The 16,164-nt window shown below is 42.0% G+C and overlaps 1 protein-coding gene across 1 annotated transcript in view; it reads left to right on the top strand.

The window, feature by feature from the left end:
• Positions 1-16,164, top strand: part of COL4A3 (collagen type IV alpha 3 chain) — a gene marked incomplete at both ends in the record, with an annotated part of 121,880 nt that overhangs the window by 43,291 nt on the left and 62,425 nt on the right. Inside the window, 8 exons of the mRNA XM_080933022.1 lie at positions 5,260-5,316; positions 6,949-7,038; positions 10,708-10,752; positions 12,183-12,227; positions 13,035-13,097; positions 13,702-13,755; positions 14,903-14,929; positions 15,776-15,853. Of these exons, the coding sequence (XP_080789148.1) occupies positions 5,260-5,316; positions 6,949-7,038; positions 10,708-10,752; positions 12,183-12,227; positions 13,035-13,097; positions 13,702-13,755; positions 14,903-14,929; positions 15,776-15,853 (459 nt within the window). The remainder of the gene's footprint in view (positions 1-5,259; positions 5,317-6,948; positions 7,039-10,707; positions 10,753-12,182; positions 12,228-13,034; positions 13,098-13,701; positions 13,756-14,902; positions 14,930-15,775; positions 15,854-16,164) is intronic.

Raw genomic sequence — 16,164 nt, forward strand, 5'->3', positions numbered from 1 at the left:
GAAGAGAGTATTGGATTTCCCGAAGCTAGAGTTCCAAGTGGTTGTGAGCTGTCCAACATGATACCAGGGACAGAACTTAGTCCTCTGGAAGAGCAGCATGCACTCTCAACCATTCAACCATCTCTCCAGCCCCAAATACCTGCTCCTTTAACAATGTATAGGGGAACACTGTGGGGGTCAAGACAGAGACCATCCAGGTTACCTGGGCAACAGACAAGAAGTAATGGTCACATGTATGTTCTTCATGTACTTTGTCACCTATCCGTACGAGCATTGAATACCACAGAAATTTCTTTTTTATTAACTAATTAATTAATTTATTTTTACATTCCAATCAGAGCTTCCCCTCCCTCTCTCCTTCCATTCCCTTCCTCTCATCAGCCCTTCACCCTACGCCCCCTCCCTTCCTTTTCAGAGAAGAGGAGACCTCCCATGGGTATCAAAGTTTTTACTTGTCATATCAAGTTATAGTAGGACTGGGAGCATCTTCTTCTATTGAGGCTACACAGGGCCATCGAGTTAGGGGAAAAGGGATCCAAAGGCAGGCAACAGAGTCAGAGACGGCCCCTGCCTCCGCTATTAGAAGGCCCACATGAGTACTAAGCTGGACACCTGTTCCATATGTTACCACCAAGATTTCTAACCAGCATTTTATTAAACAAATAAAACTTTATAGTATCTGCACCCATATACAAATAACAGTTGGCTAACCAACTGAAATACTTGGTGCGCTCTAAGGGTAGTGTTAACAGATGCTATAATTCGGCTGTGGAATTAACAAAGAATTTTCAGTCTCATCTCTATTCTGGAAGCCAAGGCCAGTGCTCTGGCACTGGATAAACTCGGGAGGAAATGTCTGGGGGGAACATGACAAGTTTAGACAGACTGAAGATAAGAGCAGACGGTCACATGGCTGTCCTTTGGCACAGAGTCTTGTATCAAACAGAGAGAGGGGAAGTCCCCAATGCCTGAGTCCTTACTGAACACACAGCCATCTGCAAACCACCACAAGGCCGATCTTTCTGTCCTTTATTTTTTGAGGTCAAAACACAACTATGTCATCTCCTGCCTCAGTTTCCTCTCTCCAAACCTTCCCATACACCTCTCCTTGCTCTCTCACAAATTCATGGCCACCTGATTCATTAATTTTTGCATGCTCCAAGACAAATCTTAATGCTTTCCTCATCAAGTGACACAACTAGAGAGCATTTGGCAATTGACCTAGAACTCTAGTTAGAGCCTAAACTGATAACCCACAGGACATACGTGTGGCCGCTGAAGTTCTGGGTCTTTAATCTCCACAGGGAATGTCTCCCTTGCATTGTGATGCCATTAAAAGAATGATTCTGTCCAGGTGAATTATTTGATATTCAAACACGCTAAACTATAACTTTGGCAGCTTTCCGATTCCAAGGGAGAGAAAGTATTATTGAGAACGTCCTGCTCTTAACCCCTTGGTATGAGGCCACTGAGGAGTACTTCGCTGCTGAAAAAAAAAAATCATAAAACTGTTGCACGAGAAATAATCATCCCTTGTGTTGGTTTAACGATGACCTCTAGCCACAGGGCTTTTAAGGACTTAAGTTCTGAATAATAATTAATGGGTTATATCATTAACGTGGTCATGGTGTTTCAACAATAGGTTCAAAGTGAATGTAGAGAAATCTATGGTCTCAGCATCTTTTAGTCTGATAATCTAATGATGCATTGATTGAAACATTCTTGCAAGTTTTAAATGTATTTAAGGAAAAGGACCAAAAGTGGAAAGACTTTCTATCTTTCATGAAAGATCACTCTGGGGGCTTGGGGCGGTTATTTCATGAGATGCCGTGCCAGGCTCTCTCTGCCATCACACAGGCCCCTGAAGAGCTGCCAGAGAGCTGCCCTTACTGTCATCTTGAGTCCATTCAGTCAGGTGGAGAATCCACTAGTCGTCAGACTGTCACGTGCTCCGAAGTCCCAGCCAGCGTGATCCTACAGACAGGCCACGCCCTGACTGTGACTGGGTCTGGAGTCTGTCTGACACCCCAGACAAAGAGAGGCAGCTGTAGGCCCAGCTGTGGAGGACAAGAATGGGGCAGACACATGAAGAGAGTCTACAGTGGGTTCATGTAAAACGCCATCCGTTGAGTCGGCTCCCAGAAAACCTCTCCACACCTCCTGTCAGCAAGTCGGCTGAGGCTCTGCTTTCCAGGACAGGGCAGCACATGTCCATCTCAGAGTACTAGGATTGCCAAGACTCTAATCTGCCCAGAGTGTGTAGGGATGTTCTGACTCAAGTGGGTAAGATGGTGAGGAACAGCTTAGTTAAGTGAGAGGATACAGACATATTGCTATGAACACAGTTTAGAAAGATGTAATGAAAATAAAACCGAAGGGATAGAAGAGGGTCTCTGTCCTAGAACTCAAGACTCTCTAGTACCATCCCCCAGACTGCAACATAACAGTAATCGTTATCATTGATATGGTTTATATAATATTATTTAGGTAAGAATTTTGTTGTTGAAAGGAAGTCGCTTGTCCAAGAGATGTGTCTGAGACAGCTTTCTAAAAGTTAGAAAAGAACACATCAGTTGAGATGAAATCATAGGGCTGAAGAGATGTCTCATAGTTCAGAGTGCTTTCTGTTCTCCCAGGAGACCCAAGTTCAGCTCCTGGATAGCACTCACGTTGGGACATCATAGTCGCTTGTAACCCCAACATTGGGGAGTATTTTTGGCCTCGGGAGGTACCAACACACACATAGTGTGCATATACATACACACAAATATATAAAAATGTCTTTTTTAAGTGATGAAATCTCTAGATATTAAAGATTTTTCTATATATTGAACAGCTTCTAATTTTCTACTACCATTAATAATCTTAAATAGAGCTGGAGAGATGGCTCAGCGGTTAAGAACACTGACTGCTCTTCCAGAAGTCCTGAGTTTAATTCCTAGCAACCACATGGTGACTCACAAGCATCTGTAATGGGATCTGATGCCCTCTTCTGGCTTGCAGTTGTACATGCAGATGAAACACTCCTATACATAAAACAAATAAATAAGATTTTTTAAAAAATAAATAAAGGAGCCTTAAATAAAGCAACGATCTTCTAATAAACAAATGTGCTAAAATGACATTCATCTTGGTTTCTTACTTTTAATGCTGCAATTAGATTTTTAAAAATGTATGCTCTTTAGAGGTGGCACATCAGCCTGCATTCAGTCTGTTTTTGAATGATTTAGGGGTGTGTGTGTGTGTGTGTGTGTGTGTGTGTGTGTGTGTGTGTGTAGAGGTAAAGAAAGAAAGAGGGAGAGAACAACAGAGCCAGAGGAAAATGAAATGTATGTGGAAATTCTATCAACTCAATTAAACTTAAATGAGACACTGTAAGACTGTTCATTGTTCTGCATTTTAGCTCTCAAGACGTCTTAATGTTTTTCTAACAATCTCTCAGTCCAAGCAACTAACAAATTATTGAGTTTGCATCAGTCTTAGCATGTTGAAGTCTCCAAAGACACTTTTCACCTTGGTCATAATTGCCCATAAACCACACAGACTCAGAGCACCTTGGTCACAGCAGAACCATGAGCTCCCATCCAATCAGCTCAGTATTTGCTCAGGATGTATGGCACAGTTAGGACATTGTCATGAACGATGCTGGGCAGTCCTTTCTCTCCTGGAACATACAGCCATCAGGGAAATATTCTGGGAGAAAGAAATTACTAGCAGCAAAGAGGTCTTGATGAAAGAAATTCCTGGGAGCTAGTTCCAATGTTTCTGACTCAGTCGTGGGGCAGAGATGAGAATCTGCCCTCCTGACAGCTTACAGATGGCATAGATGTTCAGGGAACCCATTGACAAAAAGAGTGCAGTTAAATACTTGATTGATAGGCATATAGACAGTGATAAGGATGAGTCCTTATCACTGCAGACACCTATGGCCTGGAGACTGGATCCCTCAGCAGGTACCTCCTGTTCACGGGATCTCAATGCATGGATGGGGTGAGAGCGGGAAAACCATCACCCACCCTCCTCCATGGATGGCACAAAAGCTTCCTCTTCTCCACTAAAGAAATACATTCAGTTCACTAGATTTTGAGACTCTTTTCCTTTCAGTTGCACAAATAGAATTCCATTTTCTTTCAAATTTCCCTGCCGGTGTACTTGATTTCTTAGGTCATCAATTACCAATTGTTATTCTAAATTATCAATTATATTTTTTCTACAGTTTTGGCAGTTAGTATTGACTAAAGGAAACGACAAGGGAAATGATTCATTATGACCGTAGGATATATCAAGTCTATAAAAGTGCATATTAAATCTACTACTTACAACAATTTTTCTCCTTGTTTTTCCATAGGCAGGTAATAATTTTTTAGAATTCATTTGTATGTGCCAAAGTAACTTGACTAGATAGAAGAGAAGTTCCCTAACTCAGTGGTGTGATTCATTCTTTACAAAAGAAACATCATTCTGATACCAACGTAAAGACATACAGTGGACACCAGCATCTTTTGCTTTGTTTTTGATTTTTCAAGACAGGATTTCTCCATGTGGCCTTGGCTCTCTTGGAACCCACTTTGTAGACCAGGCTGGCCCTGAACTCAGAGATCCACCTGCCTCTGCCTCCTGGGTTCTTGGATTACAGGTGTGCGATGCCATTGCCTGACACCTAGACATTAGTAGTCTTGAATGCTATTTCAGGGAAGCCAGGCTTAGAACCACATGTAGAAAATAGTATGCATTCAGTCATAACGTATGAGATATGGTGCCCACAGGAGAGCTAGGTATAACTATGCGTTGAACCCAAATCTGTTTGTCTGTCTGTCTGTTTGCCTCTGTCTCTCTCTGTCTCTCTGTCTCTCTCTTACATACACACACACACACACACACACACACACACACACACACACACACACACGCATGCATTCTGCTGAACCTAAAAATATGCCAGTGTTAGGCCACCCACTTCCCACCTACAGCAATGGCAGTTTCCTATAGTTCAAATTTCTATTATCGAGGAAAAGGGGAAGGGCTAAGAAACTTCAATTTCTCCACAAGTAAACTGCCTAACTTCCTAAATCTGATTTTAAAGGGGGCGGGGGGTATTTTGTGTCATTCGACGGTTCTTCTGTGTTTTTTTTTTTTTTTTCTATTCCTTTTTACTGAAGTTTTGCCACAGCGTCATGCAGATCATGGTTTGGGTGTCCAGGGTTCAAAGGACAGAAAATACTTTGCTACCCATCAACTACCTTCTTTTGCTCTTTCCAGGGCTGTGTCTGCAAAGGCCAAGGGCAATGCCTCTGCGTGGGGACCAAAGGGGAGAAGGTAAGAACTTCCCGCTGCCTCTTCACAGATGCCTGGCTCCGCTACACTTTGTCCCTCTGTAGTGAAGATTATCATCCAGTCCCCTAAATCCACCTTTAAAGTAATTGTATATAAACATTAACCTTAATGTTGAAAACCTTCTAGCAACGCTTCAGCCTCTCTGGCTACCTTGAGTAAACACTGGCAGCCAGACCGTAACTCTTTTGACTAAGTAGCAAGTTGACAGAAAAAGAACATTTTTATGAAGACTCCCCAGCATACACTATATTTATAATGTTGCGAAACATGAGAGAAGAAATTAAAACAATCTGACTCTCTCGCTTCGATGTAAATGTCGAAACTGCAGACACTGCTGTAGCACTGGAACAACACCACCCCCTGGTGGCGAAATCGGCATCAACCCTCTAGTTGAAACAAAAATTCAAAGCTCCATTGCAGAACTCAAGGAAAAAGAATGCTGTGAAATCTCATCAGTTCGCTCCATTAACTCGCAGAGCTAAAGTATTTTTGTTTGTTTACAAACCTCTTTTTTTCTCGGAGATATTAATTAATGATTCAACAATATTGAAAAATAACTATTAAAAATACTTCGAAGAAAGCACTTTTGAGCTGTCTAAATAAGACAATTATATATGTCTGTATGATAATTACAATGTTTATTTTATCTATAGATAGTATGTGATTAATTAACTCGAACTAGGATCCCCTATCCCCACCTAAGCTATGAATGAATGAATGTAGCATGTTCATATTTACACTGGAATGTCTCTTTTTGTTGAACTTGTATTCAGGCATATGTTGAGTCCCAGTTGTATGCATAATGCAGTTTTAAAACATGAGAGCAACTGAATAGTAAGAAGACTCTCGTAAACTTTTTTTCTGTTTATTGATTGTGCTTGACTGTATAGAAATGTAAAATAGTAAAATGGTCTTTTCTGTTGGTTTATCATTTATCTATCTATGTATTTATTATATTTGTCAATTGCAACAAATTTGATCAAACTAGCTAGTGGTCTTGACTGTTGAAGACTATTTCTAGTATTCTGGTTCCTGGGAAGGTTTTTGTTCATGAAACTATTTTACTCACTTCTACTGGGCGCTTCCCCATAGCATCATCCTAACCCTACCCACAAGATCATTTAACTCAGACTTTGTTCTTTGTTGCCCTTGATGCCTCTCCTGAAACTCCTATGGAAACAACTGGTTGAGGGACTCATTCCTTTACATCAACAATGCTTCCAAGTTCACACCTCCACGGTATTGTTTTCCTTGCCATCATTACTAAGAACTCAAAACATACCCTCCCTCATCCTCACCTTCTCCGCCTTTTAGTGGACACATTCCACTAATCTTAATTTCTACCGAGACTACCTTTTCAATTCTTGGTCCCTTTCCCTCTGACATCTATCCTGAGTATGTCTACTGTCTGGGGAAAGTCCCTAGAGGACATGGGCATCACTCTGAAGCCTATGGACATACATTAGTAGATGCTGGCTACCCTTGAAGCTGAGTGCTCACTAGTGACCCCTTGATGCAAGGGAAGAACATCATTGAGAAGAGAAGGCTGTGCTGTGGCAGTGTGTGTTGCCGAATAACTACCACTTGCTTCTTAGTTCTTTTTGGTTTTAACAGGGGGATAAAGGCTTTCCTGGGCCCCCTGGACCTCCTGGCCAGAAAGGATTTCCAGGTCCTGAAGGTTTGCCTGGACCTCAGGGACCCAAGGTATGTCAGCCTGCGAGCCTGGTAAACCCTCTGGCCACCTAACCCATCTCTGTACCCACCATATAGGCTACTGAGACAATATAGAGAATTCCCCGCCTTTGGATATAAAATAAATTCTTGGTTTCCTATCTTTCACCCAGCTCACCCACCCAGGTCCTGTGTAGTTTCTGCCTATAAATCTAGCCAGGCTTCCCTTACATGGGAGAAGGAGGTCTTTTCTTCTGTCACCAAAGACCTACCCTTTCACCTGTGCCCTTTTACTGAGATTCCCATGTGACCTTAGTGCAGGAGCATCTCCTTCCTAAGGGATCTTGGAACTGTGCTTCTGGTGTTGGGTTTCCTGTCTCGGCACTAAAACATACACGTTTTGCTGTGCTGGCACACAGCTTCATCTAGATCTTTGAAGGTCCCCTAACCACAAGATTCTCATCTTCTCCTTGTCTTTGGGTCAGGTTCTTGGAGGAGTCATTAGTGTGGCACCTGTGGTCCTGTTCTTCTCCCCTGAGCCAGAACCACTTTGCCTTTGGCTTTCTTCCCTGAAGGCATTCCTGCAAACTTCACTAGTGACCTCCAAATGACCACTGCAAAGGGTACTTTTGGATCCTCACATCACATGCACCTCTGCTTTACTTCAAATTGCGTGGATCTGGGAACATCTATCTGACTTTGTTTTTGGAAGTCCCCTATCCCTGATCCCATTCCTCTCTCCCCAGCCACGTGTTCCTTTGTGAAGTCAGCTGAGCACTGGGCTCATAAGGTTTGTAGCAGGGCCTGCCAGCCTTCATACGTGTCATGCCCCTTTATCCTAAAGGCTGTGATGATATTCAAAAGTCCTTGCTTCAATAAATACCCGAGAGGATTTACTAAATATCTGTGAACCACTAGATCTCTTGTTCCTTCCTACTGGGGACATTAGCTAGCCAGACACCTGGGCTGTCAGGCATACACACTCACTCCCTGACTACTGGCCTCCAACAAGCTGTGAACTAATATGCTATGAAAGATAATTATTATAAGTGATCTCGGTGGAGCCTTTTAAAATCCTATACAGTATTGACATATACATTAGAATCATACATAGAACACTTAAACGATGTATTTTCTCTCTCCCAAGTGCTGCCCCAATTATTCATTCCCCGCCCCCTGTGTTTCATTTTCTCCTCACCTTGACCCTGTGACGCCAATGCACAGAACTCAAGAGGACCTTTCTGTTTAGCGCTTTATTGTAAAGGATGCACATGAACAGACAGACAAGAACACAGGGTTCACAGAAGGTCCTAGTTCAGGCACCTCCATTCTCTGGAAGTGAAGGGTCTGAGTCTCCGGGCACATGGGTCATCATTAGCCCAAAGTTCTCTTTAATCCTCTTAAGGCTGGGGATTCTTGCAGAGGCTTCTTCTCAGAGGCAGGTTCTACTCCTAAGCCAGCCTCTACCTCCCCTGCTTCTTAGACAGGGGTTGCAGCTGGAGTTTCCAAGTTTCCAACCATGTCTTGACCTTTCTGGTGTCCAGCTTCCCCACAACCAAGAGCCCATCAAAAATCCCTTCATCAAAATATGTGTTTCTTGATGTGATAATGAATTCCCAGGGATTTGGGGAGTCTATAGGAGTCAAATATTAGGACTAGAGAAAATCTCTGTGCCCTGGTCTCTCTGGGAAAATGAAGGAGGTTAGGAGAAATAAGTGAATCTCTGAAGACAGAACCAAGAATCTGTTTACTACACCAAAGAAACTAAAGCTGTACTTGGGGTTTACAAAGCAAGTCTGCTTCCCAGACGTTCCCCATCTTTCTCTTCTTCTGATGCTAACTTTAAAACAGCTAGGATGGGGAGGTGGCTCAGAAGGTGAAGTCTGCTAGCTAGGCAGCCCGAGGACCTGAGTTCAGATCCCCAGTGCCTGCATAAAAGCCCAGCACAGCACTGCACCTCTGTAACCCTGGAAACGGGAGCAGAGGGGCAGACAAGTCCTGGAGCTCATGGCCAGCCAGCCTGAGTCAACAAACTCTCAGTGCAGTATGAGATTCTATTTGAAAATATAAGGTAGGGAGAAATGGAGGAAGACCCCGCTGCCAAATCTGGCTTCCATATGCACACATACATAAACCAAATATGCACACACACAAACATGCATGCACGCACATGAACACATGCACACTCAATAAAACACAGAGTGTGATCTAAGACTGAATTTTTCATGAACTATTTTCAGGGATTGGGGTCGGATTTCCCTTTATTACACTAGTAAAGGATTTCTGACATGGGAAACCCGCAGGTAGATTATGTGAGAACTTTTTATTTTTTTAACACAGGGTTTCTTTATGTAGTCAGACCAGGCTGGTCTTGAACTCACAGAGATCCACCTGCCTCTGCCTCCCAAGTACTGGGACTAAAGGTGTGCACCAGCAAGAACTCCTCTCCTCGTTTTTTTATTTTTTTTTTTTTGTTTTTGTTTTTTTTTTTTTTTTTTCTCTACACTTCACTCTGCTCTCTTGCCTTCAGCACCTCTTTAGGAATATCTAAAATGCAATTATAATGGCCTTCACCATGATGCTTCATGTGGATTACACAATGTGCGAATATTCCATAAAGCCGACACAGAAAACACCCGTCACGTCACAAAATCTTATGTTCAGGCATAGCTTATAGACACAGCCCCACAAGAATATCTGACCAAAGACAGAATGCAGAGACCATTAAAAACTTGACAAAATATTTTTCGGATTTATAAGCTTCCATCCTACATGACATTTTCTGCTTGAGAAAATCTACGGAGGGGGATGGGGGGGAGGTAAATCCTGGAAAGCTGTCTTCTTTTCTGCCCTCTGCAGAACACAAAACAGCTCCCGTGGAGGGAGGGGGTGGAGTTCTGGGAGAGACCGTCTTGAACATGGCCTTGCACCCAGGAATTCTGCCTCAGAAGGGAATGGCTCGAGTTGACCTTGACAGCCCCATCTTAGAAGACTCTGTAACTGCCTTTCCAAAAGAAGAAAAAAAAAAAAAAAAAAAAACTGGAACCATGGAATGAGGAAAATAGCTTCTGAACAATGGTGTTTTCACAGTGAGCAGCTTAAGTTAAAATGTTCTCCATTTAAGGTTATTGGAGATAAAGGGGGGCCTCAAAGCAAGACTCACTGTGTGCTGGATGCCATGTTGTCTCTGCAGACAGTCCTCACTCGGCTGTTTATTTCTCGGATGTGTCTGGCACATCTTGTCCTGAAGAGCTTCTTTGGCACAGCATCTCCAGGCTCCTTTGCGATTGTAACTGGCATTCTTCCTTATCAGACCTCAGCAGCTGCTTGGCGGGTCGTTCACAGGTTCAGAGCACACTTCCACTGCAGAGCCCCAACAGAATCCTACTGAATCACAGATTGAGAGTCAATATGGCAGGGAGGAGGAAAAGGGGTGGGGCTGTTTGAGACTTTCCTACCTGTAGCAAGCTCCCAGGTTGATGCTCAGTCACTGTTCACTGGTCCCTGATCTCACTCTGCATAGCAAAGTTTTCCATGCAGATGTATTTGTCCCTTCCTATTGTTACTTGATTAGAAGCAGCAAGTGATGAAACCTTATCAACAGCGAAATAATCACGAGAGAAAAACTGTTCAGCGTGGAGACAAGAGTAGGTCCAAATGGTTCTTACTGTACTGACTTTTCCACTTTCCACTTGGATCTAGGGCTCCCCAGGACTTCCAGGACTCGCTGGCCCCAAAGGCATCAGGGTTAGTAGTTCAACCCATCTATTCCGATTGTTGGCTGAACACTCTTCTTCTAACGGTAAACATATTCAAAATGTCAGGAAAGAGTAAGTACATCGTGTCCAGCTCCACAGATAGTTGGAGACCAGGAAAGCTAACCCACTGGCTGCAGCCACAATAATGGCCACTGCCTTAGAGACAGATGTGAACTGATGGAGGGAGGGTGCAAGAGAACTGTAGGGAGAAGAGGGTGCTGTTCCTGATCTGTGGGAGTGCTTAGGAAGTGACAGAAGTATGTCAGTCATGATGGTAGAATCCCAACCCTCCAGTGACAAGGCAGGAGGATTGGGAGGTAGGGACAGCATGACTCAAAGGAAGGAAGGAAGGAAAGATATATATATATATATATACATGAGATATATATATACATATATCTCATGCTTTTCACAGAGGATATAAACATTTGACTATATGTAAAATATACACTAAAAATGAATTTCAGTCAAGTGTGGTGACTCACACCTGCATCCCCAGCACTCAAGAAGCTGAGGCAGGAGGATTGCTATAAGCTTAAAGTTGGACTGTCTAGTGATAGTCCTAGACTAGCTTGGGCTATAGAGTGAAACCTTTTCTGAAAGAACGAGTACTAAAGGATACCCCACAACTAAAGAAACACCCTTTTAAAAGATTTTATAAAGTAAAACTTTCCACAAGGGAAAGTGCTTAAAGTGCTTGAGGTGCTAGTCAGATTACCTGAGTGTAGTACCATACATACATATAAAGATAGATTAGATAGATAGATAGATAGATAGATAGATAGATAGATAGATAGATAGATAGATAGGCAGGCAGACAGACAGACCGACAGATAGGAGAATGGGTTGGTAGTCTCTGAAGTATGCAGCATGGCAGAAATACTAAGAGATGCCTCAACAAGGTGAAGAAATAGAACTTCCAAAAAGTTGTCCTCTGACCTCCACAAGTATACTGTGGCATGAATGTCACAAATACCACAATATATGCACACACACACACACACACACACACACACACACACACACACACACACACACATACATACATATGGGGGGAGAGAGAGAGAAATAATCACCAATTCTAGAAATGGTAAGTAGGTCCAAGGCCTAGGATATGCACATAGTGCCTCTGAGGCCAGCCTATGTCATATACATAGCAAGACTGACTCTCACAAAACGAAACAAAACAAAAAATGTATAAAGGCAAGATATACAAAGATTTGTCAAACCTTTTGTGTTTGTTTTCCTAATCATTTTTATATTATTTTTTATTATATTATTTTATATTATATTATTTTTATATACTCAGTACATGCTTGCAGACAAATGACTACTGACACAGCAAATCATTTTATGTTTATATGATGAACATTTTAATTGGTTTTCTCTCTACCCCCTTCTTATTTTGCTTACATTTAGGGAATAACTGGATTACCAGGGTTTGCAGGTCCTCCTGGACTTCCAGTAAGTAATGAGAAGTGTGTGTGTGTGTGTGTGTGTGTGTGTGTGTGTGAGTATGTGTATGTATGAATGTATATATTATGTGTCTGTGTGTATGAGTCTGTATGTGTGTATCTGTGTGTGTCTTTGTCTGTGTGTGTCTCTGTGTGTTTGTGTGTGTGCATGTCTTTGTGTATGCATCTGTGTGTATGTGTATGTATGTGTGTGTAATTGTGTATGTGTATGTGTGCATGTATGTGCATGTGTGTCTGTACATGTGTAAACATTTGTATATATGTTATATGTATGTGTATGTAATATGTGTATATGTACTCTCTTTCACATGCTCACTTATTAAAGACATTAAAATAGTCACCCAAGGAAACAGTTTTGACACACCTTTATAAGAAGCTACACTGTAGGACTGCTCTTGGCAGAATGGGGCTTTGTGTGATGTATAAGCAGAATTGGGTTGTAACAATAGAACAAAGAACAAAGCCTATTAGTGGCATCGAACAATAACACACCTCGCCTCGGTGTCTGTCTCCCCACCCCCACCCGCCAATCCTTCGCTCAGAATGCCAGGCAATTCCAGTTTTTGTTTTATCTAAAATATCCATATTTTATCCAGCAATCTTTATTCTAGCTAATATGTTTTATTCTCTATGATATTTAAATCTAAAAATCTACAATTTAAGCTTGTTACGTGAGTATTTAAGCAACCCTTTCTAGCGAATGGCTGTTTCAGATCATGCACCATTTCGGAGTCCTGACTCTTGCCGGATCCTGGGCCTTGTGATCTTGTGTCAGTGATTCTTGTTCCTTTTCTAGGGCATCCCAGGCCACTCGGGTCCTCATGGGCTGGCTGGTTTACCAGGATGCAACGGTTCTAAGGTATGTTCTGCTGGCACAAATGATTTATAAGAGTTTTGCTGCATGAACAAGTCAAGATGAAGCTACACTGAAAGTCAACTTTCCTAAAACATTCTTTAGTCAGGACCCACAGAATGATTTTAAGTAGAAATTACTTCCTTTCTCCTTCTGTATAGTTTTAAGGGAGTTTTTCCAATCAGCTCCCACTGACTCTCAACTACTTGCATCAGAGATTGTAGATATCAAAATCAGAAATTAAAGCTTTGAGTACAAAGTTAGTGTCTGGAAAGGAAAGTCTGAGATTGCACGGCCCACTTTGTTGTCCTGAGAGCTCCTCTCCTCCAGAACATTAGCCACGAGTGAACTAATTACCAGGAAACAGCAATTAAAAAGTTCTTGGCATAATTAGGCTGCCACTTATGCAAAATTTGAAAAACAGTAGCTCTCGATCTTACATGCAATTAAGATCGCGTGTTTCTGGCCATCTGCCTTCTGGTCAGTAGCCATCAGGAATTTGAATCAGTTTGCCTAGATTTGTCACTGCAGGGCTGGGGGAAGAAACTGGGATAGCTATGAGCTATTCAATCACAACTAAGACTGCTGAGAAACCTTCCATGTCTTCTAGGGTGAACAAGGATTCCCAGGCATTCCGGGCACACCAGGCTATGCAGGGCTTCCAGTAAGTTTGCATCTCTAATTCCATGTCACAGACATAAATTATGAATGAAAGAATTCCATTCCATGTGCTATGAACACATCTCTCAGGATGTTGGGAAGGCTATGATATTATCAGACACTGGAAGGAAAGAAAGAAAGAAAGAAAGAAAGAAAGAAAGAAAGAAAGAAAGAAAGAAAGAAAGGAAGGAAGGAAGGAAGGAAGGAAGGAAGAAAAGAAAAGAAAAGAAAGAAAGAGGGAGGAGGTGAGGGAGGGAGGGAGAGAAAGAAAGAGGGAGAGAGAAAGAGAAAGAAAGGAGAGAGGAAAATGAATTATTAGGTCAAGTTCAGAAATTAAGACTTATTTTTCTTCTGACATATTCACAGGAAGATTATAATAAGCATACTGACTGGAGGTGGGACTATGAAGTCAAGATTCTTAGTGTGAGAGCAAAGAGAACAGGGATTTAGATGTCAGACTTTACTCCAGCGTGTAACTCCTAAGTCAGGGGAATAAACAGAGAAAGGAGAAAACACCCTAACTGCAGAGAGAAAGTCAGACAGAGTACAGTATGGAAGTCCTGAAGAAGATGTACTTCAATGAAGAATGAATCAGCCCGATGCTGCCAAAAAGTCTAGTAATACAAGGAATGGTGTCTTGGTTTTAGCAACATGAAGTCTTTGCTGACCTTGGAAAGCAATGTTTCCATGGCAGGAAGGGAACAGAGAGGCGTGTCTGGAACTGAGAAAGAAGTGGGAGAACTGGATGCAAATTTGCAGGCAGGATAAAGGAAAGACTAGCTGTACTGGTTGGAGTAACGACTAGCTGTACCTGACGAAGTAATGACTAGCTGTATTGGATGAAGTAAAGACTAGCTGTACCTGATGAAGTAAAGACTAGCTTAGCTGTACCTGAATGAGTGAAGACTAGCTGTACCTGATGAAGTGAAGACTAGCTGTATTGGATGAAGTAAAGACTAGCTTAGCTGTACCTGATGAAGGCGGGAGATGATGAAGGAACCATTGCAGTGCTGGAATGTGGAGACTGGAGCATGTGAAAAGAGACTCACAAGGATGTTATGAGGCCAGGACACAAAATAACATTATGGAGACAAGGTCAAGTGTATGGATTTGTTCAGTCTCTAGTGGTTAATATGTTGCCTCTTTCCTAGGGTCCTGATGGTTTGAAAGGACAAAAGGTGAGTCCATTGTCAACTACTGTGATGGAAGGTCTCTAACCATACATATAAAAAGGACTCCAATTAATTAATGGAGTATAAACATTACAAACAGACATCATAAACCAGGTCCTGGTATTAATAATTCAGATGCCATAGAAATTAAAACACAGCACATTCTCCTCTGGCTGTTGTCATAAATAGGTCTGTGGGTCAATTGTGTCATCTTTTAAGGAAGGAGGATCTAGGGGAAGGGAGCTGACCTCATGATCCAGACTCCATGTTCTAGGTCAAGAATTGCTACCAATTCGGGAGTCTTGGGAAATGATTTATTATTCCTAATCCTTCCCTATCACAGTACATTGTTAGTTTTAAAAATTAGTACAAAAGAAGGAGGAGGGGCTTATGAAGCACCACCCTTAAATGAAGATCTGGAATCTTATGGTTGTTGAGGAAGAAGAGATATTCATGCTTCTAACACATGCACACACACACACACACACACACACACACACACACACACATAAAGGGAGAAGAAGAGAAAAAACATAAAAGTGTGGGGGACCTACGACCAGCAGTGGTGGGCGAGAGGTAGAATTAATGAATAAACATGGAGTGCATATGCATTATATATCCAAGTACCTAAATGTCATAATGAACCTCATCATTATGTATAATCTATACATTTTTCAAAGTCTTTTTTTAAATTCTTTAAAATGAAATAATTACAAATTTTTAAAACACTTCTCTGAGGGCATATCTCCCAAACCCTCTCATCTTTGAGAAAGTTTGACCTTCAGTAAGTGTTTATGGGGGTTTTTGAAAATATAAAGTTGATTGGTGCTGATGACTGTCTCTGCTTTTAAGGGTGAGCCTGCTCAAGGAGAAGATAGGGAATTCAATGGAAAAGGTGACCCTGGGCCTCCAGGGGCTCCAGGCTTCCAGGTACAACACTCCCAGAAGGAGTATTCAGTCATCTTCATCCTCAGATTCTCTCTCCCTCCCTCCTTTCTTCTCTTCCACCTTCTTACCTGCCTGTCTGTTTTTTGTCTTTCACACCAGCTGTTATTGTAACATTACGTTGACCTCATTAGGAGAAGAAATATGTTGTTATGTAAAAATGACCTTGTGTCTGTCTTTCAAATCCCTTCTTAAGTCTCTGTCACTCCTCTCCTGAACCTCAGACTCTTCATAAAAGAGTTCTACTTGTATTCTTTGAGAACAAAGATGGACATACACTATGCACTGACTGCCAC

Source organism: Micromys minutus (genome assembly GCF_963924665.1).
Source record: "Micromys minutus genome assembly, chromosome: 19".
Lineage (NCBI taxonomy): Eukaryota > Metazoa > Chordata > Mammalia > Rodentia > Muridae > Micromys > Micromys minutus.